Genomic DNA, 16,272 nt, shown 5'->3' on the forward strand with positions numbered 1-16,272 from the left:
AGTACTAATCTATGTTGTTTAATCAAAACACTTGACATTTGTTAGCTACTAGAGATAAATGCAATTAGTACAGGATTAGTAGATAAATCAACATATTATTTGATCTTGCTGTTGTTAGCTCCCGTTTGTGAGTAAGTAGTACAAATGTGAATTTTACGTTAATTTAGGTAAAACATGCCAAAATTCCAAATATGATATTTCTGGATCGTAACAGGACCATGATAAAAGTGAATCCAGCTCCATTTCGTATTGCCATTGTGGTACCGGTCTCGGAGTACAATCAACTTTCACAAATTGCGGTCACATAGAAAATAAATCTTTTTATCCTGACATGTGGATGCAATTAATTTTTTGTCGTTTATCGATAAACCCAATGATTTGTTAACTGACTGACTGAGCAGTATCTGCCAGCTTATGATGTAATGACTGGGGTTGGTTTGTATGACGTTGATTTATCTGCACATTATTTGCACGTCTCTTGTTTATTCTCATGGTACAGTGAGACCTTGTTGCCTTGATCTTTTAACTTTAAGACCTCTCGAGGACGCATATCCCATAATAATCGTATTGTCAGTAGTTTAGGGGAGAACCATTTGATTTCTGTGGGTGGGGGAGGAAGTGGGTATGGCAGCAAATATTTTCCCCATCCAGGCTCTGTGACACAAGTTTTTAGTCCCCGCCGGACGAAGTCCGGACGGGGACTTATGGGTTGGGTTCTGTCTGTCCGTGCGTCCATGCATCCGTCCGTCCGTCCGTCCGTCTGTCCACAGCCATTTCTTGGAGAGGCCTGTACCGATTTTTTTCAAACTTGGTATAGGGGCAACATACTATGGCATACATATGCACGTCAATTTGTTTTATGATATGATCCAATATGGCCGCCTAGCAGCCATTTTGTTTGCGAATTTTCCCTGTCCCAAGCCATAACTCAGACATGCGTGAACAGATCTCATTCAAAGTTGCTATTATTACAGTGTTATATGACATACATGTGCATATTCATTGTTGTCATGATACGATCCGATATGGCTGCGTGGCAGCCATTTTGTTTGCGAATTTTCCATGTTCAAAGCCATAACTCAGACATGCTTGAATAGAGTAATGATATAAAAAACAACCATATGAGGCCAAACAACATTAACCAGGTTTGAAAATGACAACATAAACTGCCAGTTCCGTAAAACCCAATCATAGTGGGAACTATGTCATTTTCAATGACTTGTTTATCTATTGTCTGTCCTGCATCAAATTATTTTTTCCAGTAATGCAATTTTGTTTCTCAGTTACCAATTTTGAAGCACATCAATTATATTTTTACTTCTGTCTAATGGAACAATTATTTTTTCTCAAGCCATTTTGGGATCAAATTATTTTTTTTCTCCTTCACCTACCGACAATTTTCCACCAAAATAACTCCCCCTCCAGAAATCAAGTGGTTCTCCCCTTAGCCATGACGTGTAACAACAGTGTGTCTCACCTACAGACAAAAGCTAGGTAAAGCTAAAGGTGAATTTTAATGGACATAAGTCGTATGACCGAAACATTTTGATTTCATTAAGTGTCACAGTTTAGCCTTCAGTGTATTGTCAAGGTCCATGAACATGGCTGCAATTTTGCTAGCAACAATCATACTTCTTATAGCATTTTTCATTTCGCGATGGCGTAGACCAAACCTGCCCCCAGGACCAACTGGATGGCCTATTCTTGGTTCACTTCCATTCCTAGCTGGTAAACAGATGGATATTACTCTGACTGAGCTTGGTAGGAAGTATGGCGATGTCTACAGTATTATGTTAGGAAGCTATCTGGTAGTTGTCCTAAATAGTTATGATGTCATCAAGGAAGCTCTGGTCAAACGAGCAGACTACTTCAATGGCCGACCTACGAACATCAAGCGAATATTTCGTTTGGACAAAGGTAAACATAGTGTCACATTATGTTTTTTGAGCTGCGAAGGGGGCTTGGAAAATTCTGATAGTCTGAGGGGAGGGAGTACGAAATATTTTGCTCATATGGTGAAAGAAATGTTGTCATTCCAGTTTCAAAGCATTGGAAATGCTGTCAATCCACTTATGCTATAGAGTGGCGGCTGTCATTCCACTTGTTTTACAGTGAAGAGGGTGTCATTCAACTAACTGAATGTAGAAAAGGATGTCATTCCACTGTTTACATACTGGAAATGTTGTCATTCCAGTTTCAAAGCGTTGCAATTACGTACTGTCATTCCACTTATTTTATAGAGTGGTGGCTGTCATTCCACTGGATGTACAGTTCAGAGGTTGTCATTCGACTAACTGAATGTAGAAAGGTGTGCCATTCCACTGTTTACATACTGGAAATACTGTCATTCCAGTTCCAAAGCATTGAAAATGCTGTCATTCCACTTATTTTATAGAGTGGCGGCTGTCATTCCACTCGTTTTACAGTGCAGAGGGTGTCCTTCAAGTAACTGAATGTAGAAAAGGGTGTCATTCCACTGTTTACATACTAGAAATGCTGTCATTCGTTTTCCGTCATTCGGGTTGTCATTCGTTTTAGGGTCACCCATAAATATTGGACGGAAAAGCCCATCTGGACAATTATCTCAAATATAGGTTTGAGCCAAACGTGAGATTTCTCCTTGTGAGCTCGACTTGAACCTAACGTGAAATTTCTCCTTCTGTGACCATCAAATAGATGAGACATTCTTGCCAAAGATTGGTTATTTATCAATTATATGATATGTATGTATAGTATTCAATTTGAACTTTTGTTCCAAACACAACTAGAAAATTTACCTGAAATTTTCGACTGTACACTTCAGTCTTTGTCAACAGATTGACCCACTATTCAGCACACGTGACCTTACAGGACACGTGAGCCTAATAAGGGGTCAAAGGTGCCTGGAAGTTTGTATCGATATGTATGTATGTATGTATGTATATCTTTGTCAATAACTGTCTTTAAATGAAACGCAAACATGTTGACAACCTACACATATACAATGAATTAATAGTCAAGACATACACATAACCTGTTTTTTCAGGTGTGGTTAGAGCATACAACGCTTCATGGAAAGAACATAGACGTTTTGCTTTATCCACGCTTCGGGATTTTGGCATGGGTAAGGCAGTACTGGAAGACAAGATTATGGATGAAGCTAACCAATTACTGACTATTTTTGATGACCATAAAGGAAATGCAATGGATCCATCGCTCGGTCTAAATCTTGCAACGACCAATGTCATTTGTTCAATTTCATTTGGAAAGCGTTACACCTACGACGACCCGTCATTCGTAAAATTGAACCAGATTGTTAAGAATTCACTAGCTCAAACGGGAAATACAGCAGTCGCAGCATTTCTACCATTTCTTCGATTCATACCAGGCGTTAATAAAACTCATACATTCATGTCCGATGCACGGCAACGTCTCCAGGATTTCATAGGTTCTATTATAACGGACCATTGGAAAACATTTCGCTCCAAATCTAAACCAAGAGACCTGATGGATTCATATCTGAAGTAGGTCATATTTAACTAATATGTCGATGAACACATAGACACTACATGCATTCTGCCATATGTACTACACCATTTGTTTGTAAATCAACAAAACGTCGACTGATATTGTTAAATATACGATATTTCACTTTATTTGAGACCACTGTAGTAATATAGTAATCTAGATTACCCAGACTCTCACCGCTGGGGCTCTACTACGAGACTCTCGCCTGGGTAGTCTCTTAGTAGAGCCCCAAGTGGTGAGAGTCTGGGTAACAGAGACTATAAATATAGTGGTCTGAAATTGTATATAAAAATCGGCGAAATGAACACCAGCCTGTAAGCACACAGTGGCCAATACTAAATCGTTACTAGCTCTTGTGCTGACAGCATTCATTCAAATCCATTTTGATTGCTAACATATACCTTCTATTTAATTGTAAATGTTACAAAAAACATTTATTCGTTATGGTGCGGTCCAATTTATGGCACAGTTGATGCAGATATTGATGTTCTCCTCGTGTCATGAGAAGTGCAAGTAGCTGTACTAAATCAATCCCTCTCAACCTTAAGGAATTCAAAATTAGTCATCTACACCCCTGGCAAAGTGAACATAACCCTTTAGGGACTCATCATTTTCTCCGACAAGATGGGGATATTTCTATCGGACAGACAAAAAGTCTCTCACTCCCTCTCTCTGTAAAAACCAAAATAGGCTGACTCCCTATCACTTATTTCTAACACTCAAGTCAGGCAATTCCATTGTGACCCAGAGAGTGGACCGTCTGTTTGACTATGTCTCACCTATTAAATACTCTACAGGACAGCACCAGTTTGCGATTAATAGCATCTTGATAGTAAAGCTAGGGAAAGAGTTTGAAATAAAATGTATGATATGTTTCCATCTCTCATTGGGTGTAGGACGGGTCTCTTATAGAAGTTCTGTCGTTTTCAGGTACTTAAAGATAATTTTTAGGCTATCCAGATCGTTTTAGGCAATAATTCCCAGCCTTACAAGACAACATTATCCTATATCAGGCACCACTCCTTATATATAGGTGTTCTGTAAAAAATAAATGACATCATTTTAGTATAAGGTCAGCACATCTGATGGCTATTGGTAGTGGAAGATCACAGAGTGTGAGGGTATTTTACTCTAAGAGTGAAATTATTATCATTAACATTGCCTTAATAAAGCTTTGCATAGCCTGTTGGGCAATAATTTCACAGCTTTAAAAACACAGTGTCATCTAACATTAGAAATTCATCTGTATACATAGGTTGAAATGTCCAGGAAAGGTTTCATAACATCATGGCAGTAGAAGGTGCATCTTATCGTTGGTTGACTGCGTGCCCCACTCGTCTGGGTTGGGATGGGTCCTATAGGGTATCTCCCCCTAGAAGCGCTTGGGATTTCTGGCTGTCTTATGGCAATTTTTAGGGTAATAATTTAACAGCTTCGAAAAGCTAATTTGAATTTGTTTTAACAGGAATTACTAGATATGTAGAGACACTAGTGTCGGAGATAATTTATGCATACTCAGTTAGACATCTAGGCATCACTCTAGGTGAATATCAACGTCTAGGTAAGAAATGGAGACACAAAAATTACCACAATTCAGACACGACCATGCCATTGTAGAAAGGAATTGTTCTTCCACCACAATCCAAAACACAACAATAACCCTCACACCCCCACCCCATTCATTATTTTCAAAACAGGATGACCATTCTTCGAACTCCAAACACTGGGTGACATTCCTCATTGTAAATGAATTGTTCCACCATCACAATCCAAAAGACAACACCACCCCATTCATTATTTTTCAAAACAGGATGAACCCTTCTTCCAAAAAGTGGATGACCCCCACCACCACCACAAATCCACCGACCTGTCTAGGCCTAGGAATATGGCCAGTCCTTTAGCGTGTTTAGCGTATTTCAGAGTCTTGTTTTGTATTCATTCCGAACTCAGTGCATAAATAATTTACCTAGCATATACTCGGCTAAATCACCCAGCCTTCGAAGGCAATCGCAGCTAACGAATTCGTTAGCTGCGATTGTCTACGGGTAAATGATACAGACTTGTCACATAAGAAACTCATAGAGCTCTTTTTTCAAATTCTTTAACAGGGAAATGACGTCAAGAAAACAAAATGGCGTCGAAACAACCATGGATGAAGAAACCTTGATTATTCTCATTTCTGAATTGTTTGCTGCCGGTTCAGACACAACTGCTTCTACTCTGAGTTGGGCAATTCTTTACATGGCTATGAATCTTGAAATTCAACAAAACGTACAAAGGGAAATCGATGGAGTTCTTGGACGTGAAACTTCTCCAAGTATGACTGACAGAAAGCGACTACCATACACCGAAGCCACCATCTATGAAGTTCAACGTTTAAGCGCTGTTATACCACTCTCCGTACCACATTCCACGACAGCCGATGTCACTCTGCGTGGTTACCTCATTCCAAAGGATACATACATCATACCAAATCTGTGGGCAGTCCTAAACGATCCTACACTTTGGCCAGATCCAGAGGTATTTCAGCCAGAGAGGTTTATTGGAGAGGATGGTAATGTTATGGAGAAAGAAGAGTTTATACCATTTAGCATGGGTAAGTTTCAGTTTGATTCAGAATTGTCCCTCACTACTCTATTTACCACGATAAATGTCTCAAGGGCAAGATTGCACCAAAAAATATAGCCTGCTGTTTACTGCGCTGTTGTGAGACATCATTAGCTGTTACACTGCCTTGCCCAAGTATCCAACGGTAATCAAGAATGGTGTTGGATACGAGGGCCGGCAAGGAGGGACGACAGCTAACGATTACATGTAACAATGTGAATCAATACAGACATATTTTTTTGCCAGAAGTCGAAAATAAAATAAAATTGAAATATCAAGTGAGGAAAAGGAATTAGTTAAGTAAATACACGTAACAAAACAGTACAGTAAACAGACTACAAATGATATGGCGCAGACAGGTGAATGGGTCTTGGTGTATTCCCCTATTCTTTCTTAAGTTATAGTTTATGAAACGTTAATTGTTTAGACAAATACGGATGTCATTGAACAATTCCCCCTACATGTCCCTCCAGGTTTTCCCACTCCTAACATAAAAACGCCCGGATGTACACAAACACAGAGTCACGTTGAAAGCAAGAAAAAGGGTAATACATGCAATAACATTTTACATGCACATATTAAATGACCATCTCCATATATGTATATGTTGGTTTGGAACAATGTAGTTAGACAGACAGACAGACAGACAGACAGACAGACAGACAGACAGACAGACAGACAAACAGACAAACAAACAGACAAACAATCAAGTGTACTTTTTAAACGATTTTGATAGGTTTTGAAAACACATTTGAGTTTATATGCAGATAAAATAGAAAACAAACTACCTATTTTAGCTTATGACATTTGTATTTTTATATACTAGGTCCCAGGATATGCCTAGGATTACAGATGGCTAAGATGGAGTTGTTTCTGTTCTTTACTACCTTGATGCAGCATTATACATTCAAATTGCCCAATGGTACGCCACCGCCGACAACAGAACGAGTGAATGGACTAATCTGTTCGCCTAAACCTTACAACGTATGCATTCTGAAGCGTTGAAGAACATGAGAAGTGTTCAAGAATGATGGAGATAATTTTGCTGAAATACTCCTTTATTTCATGTTTATTAAGTACACGGCGAAGAGCGGGGGGGGGGAGGGGACTATAGGAATGACCCATGTCTGTCCGTATATCCCTGGTCAACTATATCAGTTTAATATAGGGCAAGATGTTCTGAATTATGTTGATAATTACAAATACCTTGGTATTGTTTTGAATGAACATTTAGATTTTTCTGTTGCGTCTGCAACTCTCGCTCAGTCAGCCAGTAGAGCCCTGGGAGCTGTTAATAGTAAGTTTAAAATATTGAAAAATATGGGGGTTGTTTACCTACACGAAACTTTACGACTCGTGTGTGGCACCTATTCTTGACTATTGTTCTGGAGTATGGGGTTTTAGTAAACATGAAAAATGTGATATGGTGCAGAACAGGGCCCTTCGGTTTTATCTTGGGGTTCATAGATTTACGCCTATACATGCTGTTACTGGGGATACTGGCTGGAATTCTTGCAGAATTCGCAGACATATTGCTATGGTCGGATATTGGAACCGTCTAATGCAATTGAACGAGAACAGACTAACTAAGATAATATTTCTTTGGGACTTTTCACTTAATTACTGTAATTGGTCTTCGGAAATTTGTAAACTTCTTGATGAGTTGAATTTAAATGCATATTTTGATGTTCTTTTTCCTCTTGATTTATCCTTAGTAGAACAACAAGTGTCATTTTCAAAGATAATTATATGACTGAACCATACGTTTCTATGAGTCTTTCACGAAGTCAGCGATCTTTTATGGCAAAGTTTCGATCAGGGGTTTTACCACTACGTTTAGAAACTGGGAAATATAGAAACGAACCAGTGGGCGATAGACTTTGTGTATTTTGTAACCAAAACGCTATAGAAAATGAGATTCACTTTATTGCAGTCTTTATGATGGAATACGTAATACTTATATTAACACGGAAAATAACACCGAAGACATCACACTGTCAGACAATGAGAAATTAAAGTACTTGTTGACAAATCAGGTTAGGAATACAGCAAAATTCAGTGAAGCCGCCTTTTTAAGACGGAATGAAATGTTGTATGTTAGTTAAAGAAAAAAAAATCTCACACTGTATGTACTTCCTTTTTTTCACTCTAACCTCTCTATATTGTGAATGTATCCTTTTTTGTTCAATGTGACTTATAAATCCGATGGGCTGGGAGGTATTTTATTACCTCATGTCACTATAATAAAATTACTTACTTACTAACTTACTATATCTCTAAAAGCTGGATGAGTCATGTTCAACCAAACATGGCACAAATGTTAAACACTATAAGGGTTCATATGCACATGAATTAATTTTGCGACTTTGACGTTTTTATCTTAAAATACACACCCTGTCTTATATCGCCAAAAGTTTACTAAACATTCACCAGTCAAGTGTCCACGGACATTATAATAGTAAGAATGAAGTTTTGACCTTGACCGACATTTCCATTATCAAATTGCCGAAATTCATCCTACCATAATTCATAAAATTGAATACATTCCTGTGTCTACACTCATATTACCAAAGTTTTCTATTCAAACCTCGACCACTGACCTTCACTCTATCATGAAGATCAAATAACAAATCGCTCAAAAACTTATGAAGTTTTGTATCTAGGCACACAAATTAAGCATCTGCACCAATGTGATCGAAGTATGCTTTTAAGCTGGACACAAAGTTTTGCCTTTGACCTTCACCTTCAAGGTCAAATAGCTATTTTCCAATACCTTTTATACCCAGAGACATCATTCAAACGTGTATCCGCACATCAATAGAGGTAAGCTTATTATTTGACATACTTCTGACCTTAACCTTCATTTTCAAGGTCAAAATTGAATTTGTTCAATAACCTTTAGTTAGAAGTTTTTGTTAACAGGGTCACCATTCAACTCGTCTACACTAAAGAATGTGTAGTCCATCCATCCATGCATGTATCCATGCATTCATCCACGCATGCATTCGTCCATGCATGTATTCATTCATTCATTCATCCATCCATCCATCCATCCATCCATGCATGCATGCATGCATGCATTCATTGATGCATACATGCACGCATGCATGCATTCGTTCATTCATCCATCCATGCATACAACATTCATTCATTCATTCATTCATCCATTCATGCATCCATGCATGTATGCATTTATTTATTTATTTATTTATTTATTTATTTATTTATTCATTCATTCATTCATTCATTCCATTCATCCAAACATGCATCCATGCATGTATGTATGTATGTATGTATGTATGTATGTATGTATGATATGTATGTATGTATGTATGTATGTATGTATGTATGTATGTATGTATGTATGTATGTATGTATGTATGCATTCATTCATCCATCCATCCATCCATCCATCCATCCATCCATCCATGCATCTATCCATGCATGCATGCATGCATTCATCCATCCATCCATCCATCCATCCATCTATCCATTCATCTATCTATCCATCCATCCATCCATCCATTCATATATCCAATATAAAACCTTATCAAGTTACATGACCATTACAATGTAATTACACTGTTGGTAAATTGATAGCACATTGTGAATCATTTTGATATACCATATATCATATCACCACGCTATATTTTGTTTACCAGCCCCTGGAGGTGTAATAGTTGTCACAGATTAAATCCCATATCTTAGTCTATTAATACATTAGTTATTAATACTTATACTCTGATAACTTACAAACCCCTAGTACATTATTTAGATATTTGTTTCATTGTGTGTGTACACAATATATTTTAATTAATATAATTGTTACAGCAATAAACATTTCATGTGTTCAAGAATAATGAACATTAAAAACTCATGTTGCGATTTAGATTTAATAGTTAACTATCAATCAAATGGTGAATGTAACATGGCAGGATTGACTGAAAACAGACCACATACCATCAACACTGAATAGTTTACACTCTTTTTGATATTATATAACTTTATTGTTTCAAATTTGCATGGCGTCGAGACTAGGTTCTAAGGTTGCCCCTAACCGATAGAGCTGTTTCTATATATGCACAAATACATGTACATCAAAACATGCAAGCGTTTATAGTACAGCTATGGCGTCTTCAGACTTGTACCGTTTGGAAGAGCACAGTCGTGTTATATATATTTTATTGCTCTGTTTATCAACAACTGTGGAATTCAGTCTAGTCAAATTTGACCCTATAACGTAATAAATCATCTCCAGTCGTTTGTAATGTCATTGTGGTGATAAATCTTGTGGTGTCAGTGTGTCACAACTTAACTTTATGTGATCTCAGAGTTTCTACATAGTTATTACATAGTCTACATGTTGTATGCTTGTATAAGAAACCCTAACGTTATCTTGTGTATATACAATGTAGTTTTGTCTTTTAATATGATAATCTTGTCTATGAAACTTGATGTGTTAACAATGTACGTCCGTACTTTAAAATCAAACACATACATTTTAATTGTAATAGTTATGGAAGTTGACATAGTCTGGTTAGTATTTATAATTTGAAGCTGCGCGTTTTGGAAGTTTCATCAAAAGTCCTTGATTGGGCTTATCCCCTTTCTCTGGTATCATGTATGTATGTATGTATGTATGTATGTATGTATGTATGTATGTATGTATGTATGTTTTTATCAAATTTTGTAATATTTTCTCATAAATAAAAACATGAAAAGTCGTCCTTCCGTTTCACATACTAAAAGCATATGTCATGCGACGCATCAATGCTATATTTGATGTTCCGGGTTCAATCAAAGGTCGTATTATTTTCGCTCTATTGGAGAGTCCCGAGTTGAACCGGTCCACTGACAACGAGTATATCAGGCACTGAAAGCGATCAGCAGAACAAAGTGAGTTCACGGATTTGACGAGATAACGTCGACCTAACCATCTAGTGCAGCTAACTGAAGAATGCCGAACCAAAGAGATGTGAATAGATCCAACACAACCAGAAAGTAAGTTTCTAGAGACTGGCAGAGTTGGTTGTTGTAGAATATGTTCACATATACTTGGCATGATATTACCAGAGTGCAACCAGAACGTCTTTCATTACTCAGCGCAGACAACAACGAAACTCCCGCCGTAACAACATATTGATATGTTTAGACTTTTGACGTACACGATATGTTCAACGTGGGGCCAGATTAAGGGATCACTCTCGATTTTATCACGATTTTCCTAATGAAAATTTCCAAGGCTAGAGAAGATATGGTTTCTGTTACATTGTAATGTATGCATGAATGATGCCAGTGGTGTCAATGGAAGTGACTTGATTAGCTAGATTACACCGCACCATTTAATTTATTTTCTTCATATATGTCTCAATAAATGTTTCGTTTTGTTCTGAACGCTACGCATCGCGTCGAGAATACCATAGGCATAAATGTTCGATTTGACCTATGACCCCGGCCTATGGCCCCTTGTTGTTCAGTAGGTGGACTGAAGTCATTTCTCTGCAGGAAAAATTAGTTGCTACGTATGGATATCATTTTCTCAGTAGTTATCCCATCAATGTTGGTATTTCTTGAATGGAGGTCGCAGAGTAAAACATACTATCTTCGTTATTGACGTATACAGACAGGAGAAAAATGTCGATGACAACAAAGCAGAACAGAACATCCGTTCAATCCTAAAATAAAGTCATTCATATTTTAGTAAATCCGGAGTTTATCAATCTGGTTTCCTTTTGTTTCATCACTTCCTTTGAACTCTAAAGTTACACAGTGAGACCTAGTTGTTTTTTCTTCTATTTATACATAAATGGTTCGAGTAGTTACTAATAAATTACTTGCTTGTATATATGATCACATAAATCATGATGGAAGATAAATAATACTAAGGTGTTAAAATGTATTCAGTCTCCCGCGCGTATGGGACCCCAATATATATTCGAAGAAAAATGTGTTATGAAATGGACGCCATTGTCATTTTTATAATAAAATGAATAAATTAAACAAATTATAGTAAGATATTCTTTCAAATAAATATATACAAATTTCACTTTACCAGGTTGTTGTTTTTATATTCAAGCTGTAACTGAAAACAAATAAGTTGTTTGATGTTATACACGCACACCTTGGGGTCCCACGCTAGGATAACCTAGCCAGTAATTGGGAACCCTAAAACAAATCTTCGTTTTTAAAATATTTTTTTTTATATGATATACGAAAGACAGCCCCCCCCCCCGCCCTCCGCCAAGTGGCAGTGGACTTTGACAATGGACTTTGGCGTTATGTAAATGAGCAAAAATCAGCGTATCAACAAACAGTGGTCCAAAACTTGGGATTGATATCGAAGAGAGCTAACCACCAGTGATCGCGACGCGTACGTCGCATCTTGTTCGTCAACAGACAGAAAAGTCTTGCACATGCGCATCGGACCACCAATTAACATTACACGTAGTATATAAACCTAAGCATGGCATGTTTGATTTTTTCCAGGAAAGTATCATTCGTGCGGTCTGTTAGTACAAATCTACCACGGGGACCTCCGGAATGGTGGAAATGGGTTATCGTTCTCTGTAATTTCACTGTACTTTTGTTCTGTGTTGGTCTGAACTACGGTATGTGGTTGATCGTTGACGATTTAAGGGGATTCTTTCAACAATATGAACTCATCCAAGAAAACGTAGACGTCAAATGGATGCTGTATATTAATATCGTAATGGTATACGTCACAGGTAAATATGAAATGTGAATTGAAGAGAAATTAGGTGAAGGATTTCATTTCCGTCACAGGCAGACGTAGTTTTGGTTATTTCTTTTAAAAAGTCGAGTGAGATGGAGTAAAAAGGGCTGACATGAGAGAGAGAGAGAGAGAGAGAGAGAGAGAGAGAGAGAGAGAGAGAGAGAGAGAGAGAGAGAGAGAGAGAGAGAGAGAGAGAGAGAGAGAGAGAGAGAGAACAGTTGATTAGGAGGCATTAAATGAGTAGGAGAGAGATGGGGATTTGTTGATATATAGTGAAGTTCCTTTTTTGTCACAAGGCCAAAAGCCGCTGTTTTATTTCTCTTTTCTCACATATCTGTACATGAGTTCACATGTTGAACATTATGTTGAAATGAACATTCCAAAACCGGACACTAACTTACATATAGTAAAAGTCGAACTACCAATTTAGACATTTTTTAAATTCAAAGGTGCATTTGCAAGTTGGCTAGCATACAGAGTTGGACATCGAGCAACGGCTGTATCTGGTGCTGTACTGTCGACAATTGGTCTCTTTGTTTCTGGATTTACCAAAAGTGTTGGCTTCATATGTTTCAGTTATGGTATTTTAACAGGTACGTGATGCTTTGTTTACTTTTTAAAGGGCAAGGGAACATACTCTTTCAAGAGAGAGACAGAGAGAGAGAGAGAGAGAGAGAGAGAGAGAGAGAGAGAGAGAGAGAGAGAGAGAGAGAGAGAGAGAGAGAGAGAGAGAGAGAGAGAGAGAGAATATACGGAGACAGACAGTCACAGAGACAGACAGACAGACAGACAGACAGACAGACAGACACAGACAGACAGACAGACAGACAGACAGACAGACAGACAGACAGACAGACAGACAGACAGACAGACAGACAGACAAACGGACAGACAGACAGACAGACAGACAGAGACAGAGAGACCGAGACCGAGACAGAAATAGAAGGAATAATTACTAACTTCTACACTTATCTAACGGCATCTACTTATTCAATATAACTTTACTGTTTTTAATTTTTCTATGTAGGTGTTGGTCATGGCATGCTATTGACTCCTAGCCTTGGCGTGTTACCCAGATACTTCAGACGCAAATACACATTTGCCAATTCTCTGACCTTCGTCGGCACTAGTATAGGTATGTTCTTCTTCCCGTCCTTATTCAACGCTGTAAAAGCCGCATACGGTCGACGAGCTGTATTCTTTATCGTTGCCTCTTTGAATGCTCAGCTGATTTGGTTGGTTTTACTGTATAAGCCGTTCCAGAAAACAATACCTGCCAACAAGGGTGCATCCACAGCGGTACAGACCGTGGAAGATGATGAGGAAAGCCAAGGCAGTACCAGTTTCCTGGTTACAGTCCGGGGTCTATTCAGAGACTTGTGTTGTAAACGTCCGCTCTTCGTGATTATGCTGTTAGTTATGTTCCTGATCGGAATTGGCCACAACATCCTGATTCTACATCTGATATCTGTTGTCAAGGAAGCCGGAAGTACTGCTTCTCAGTTCAAATGGTTAGTTGTTGCGTGTGGTATTTGCATGATGCTCGGACAACTTGGTCATGGAATACCGTCACTCTTTCAAGTGTTACGTGGAGGCAGGGAAGCGACTTATGAACTATTCATGTTTGGATTCTCTCTGACCGGAGTTGCTGTTGTCGCGTTCCTCAGTTCGTTGGCGAGCACGTTCGCTGGACATCTAGCACTGGTTTCGATGATTGGAATTGCTAGTGGTATTTACTTCCCATTGATGATTGTCTTGACAGAATACTCCATACACCACAGTCGACCTCTCACGACTGCGCTAGGACTTGGCCTGGTTATGTTTGGGATGGGTGCATTGATAGGACTAAGCGTTGGAGGTAAGTTTAATATTAGTAGTAACTAGAGCAGGTTAGTCTGTAATAGTGATTGTCTCATCAAACTGTTGTTTTTCATGTCGCTAGACAATTTAAATCTGCAATAGGAAAAAATCTCGACCTACAAAATGCATGACAGAACTTAGCTTTGGAAATATACGCTCGGGGAACTCCAACTCTTCTTCATCCCATCCCAGCCTAGATTCTATGCTTGTCATTGATTTGGGCTATTACCCACAACCCATCAATACAGCAAGAATTGTGGGCAACAGTCCAAATCAACTACTCTAAGCTAACGTCACCACCTTGGGGGATGTAGACGTGTCAGAGTTCCGAGAGCCTATATATCCAGAAGTAAAGAGCAGTCTGTGTAAATTGTCTTCCAAATAGTTTATAAATTAGTTATATAAAAATGTCGCCGACAGCCAACATCTTCTCAGACTACACCTATTCACAGTTTCATTATTTTCACAGATATACTGAATGATGTCCTGAAATATAACAGTTCCTACTTTTTGGCTGGAGCTACTCTAATGTTAAGTGCTGTCATGATGACGTATATTGTCGTACACTTATTTTGTCGTGATAAGCGAAGACGCGATGCTTCATGGTCAAACTCAATTCGTAGGGACTCCAGACCACTTTACGGACTCAAACGCAGAGCATCAGCACCTGCGAAAATTTACACACGACGATCAAGTTTGTAGTGTACATTTGAATGATTATATAATACATACACATACATACATACATACATACATACATACATACATACATGTATATGTATATTATATTTATTACTGTCGTCAACTTCCGGTAATAATATCACATCACATCACATCACACCACATCACATCATAGTTTATGACGTAATACAACTCATAAACATGATGAGATGCGACGTCATTCATAAAACAGAATATAAAACTACAAACACATACACAAACACAGACACACACGTACATACACACACATACATATATATATACACACAACATGACCTATATAATATAATCTCAAGACCAGAGGTGAGAGTACACCATGAAACAATTAACGTTATACAAGTCTACTTCCCCCAAACATGCACATACACTTATGCACATACACACGCACGCACATACACACGCACGCGTGAACTGTGAACACACAAATACACATCAATACTCGATACACAGCACAAGTGGCAACAGTTACGGTTAACACGACACAATGAAAGGATGCAACATTAGATATACAGAATGGGCGATTTATACCATAATATTTCCATGTTTTTCAAGATACGCTCACCAGCAATGTATTAGAAGCATGAAAGGACACTGAAATAAAAATATGACATTAATTTAACCATGTTATGCAAATCAAAATAATACATCAGAGAACGCAACACTCGTTTTTAGACTGCAAAATGCTGTCTTTGAAAGCTCTACACAATGGAGCGCCGCCAACGACAGTGTGTTTGCAATGTTATTTTACTTCAACGACAATCATAGACAGTTGCGAAGAAACTGTCTATACTTCAATCTACATCAACTTGCATTGACTTGAATAGACAAAGACGAGATACAAAAAA

General features: G+C 38.2%; 2 protein-coding genes across 2 annotated transcripts; both read left to right on the forward strand.

Annotated features, from left to right (window-relative positions):
- Positions 1 to 1,532: 1,532 nt before the first annotated feature.
- Positions 1,533 to 7,139, forward strand: LOC144444975 (cytochrome P450 2U1-like). The gene is made up of 4 exons (XM_078134525.1): positions 1,533 to 1,917; positions 3,026 to 3,503; positions 5,616 to 6,103; positions 6,941 to 7,139. Exons 1-4 carry the CDS (start codon positions 1,596 to 1,598, stop codon positions 7,117 to 7,119), a joined length of 1,467 nt encoding a protein of 488 aa, XP_077990651.1. The 5' UTR covers positions 1,533 to 1,595; the 3' UTR covers positions 7,120 to 7,139.
- A 3,905-nt stretch (positions 7,140 to 11,044) lies between these two features.
- On the forward strand, positions 11,045 to 15,409 carry LOC144444976 (monocarboxylate transporter 13-like). The gene is made up of 5 exons (XM_078134526.1): positions 11,045 to 11,115; positions 12,601 to 12,839; positions 13,297 to 13,440; positions 13,875 to 14,705; positions 15,177 to 15,409. Exons 1-5 carry the CDS (start codon positions 11,072 to 11,074, stop codon positions 15,407 to 15,409), a joined length of 1,491 nt encoding a protein of 496 aa, XP_077990652.1. The 5' UTR covers positions 11,045 to 11,071.
- Positions 15,410 to 16,272: the final 863 nt, after the last annotated feature.

The sequence above is a fragment of the Glandiceps talaboti genome, chromosome 13, assembly GCF_964340395.1.
Source record: "Glandiceps talaboti chromosome 13, keGlaTala1.1, whole genome shotgun sequence".
Classification (NCBI taxonomy): domain Eukaryota; kingdom Metazoa; phylum Hemichordata; class Enteropneusta; family Spengelidae; genus Glandiceps; species Glandiceps talaboti.

Excerpts from the sequence above, each read along its gene's own strand:
- LOC144444975 (XM_078134525.1), top strand. The coding sequence starts at position 1,596 with ATGAACATGGCTGCAATTTTGCTAGCAACAATCATACTTCTTATAGCA. Across the intron at positions 1,918-3,025 it reads AATATTTCGTTTGGACAAAG|GTGTGGTTAGAGCATACAAC; the intron begins GTAAACATAGTG and ends CTGTTTTTTCAG. Across the intron at positions 6,104-6,940 it reads GTTTATACCATTTAGCATGG|GTCCCAGGATATGCCTAGGA; the intron begins GTAAGTTTCAGT and ends TTTATATACTAG.
- LOC144444976 (XM_078134526.1), top strand. The coding sequence starts at position 11,072 with ATGCCGAACCAAAGAGATGTGAATAGATCCAACACAACCAGAAA. Across the intron at positions 13,441-13,874 it reads CAGTTATGGTATTTTAACAG|GTGTTGGTCATGGCATGCTA; the intron begins GTACGTGATGCT and ends TTTTCTATGTAG. Across the intron at positions 14,706-15,176 it reads GATAGGACTAAGCGTTGGAG|ATATACTGAATGATGTCCTG; the intron begins GTAAGTTTAATA and ends TTATTTTCACAG.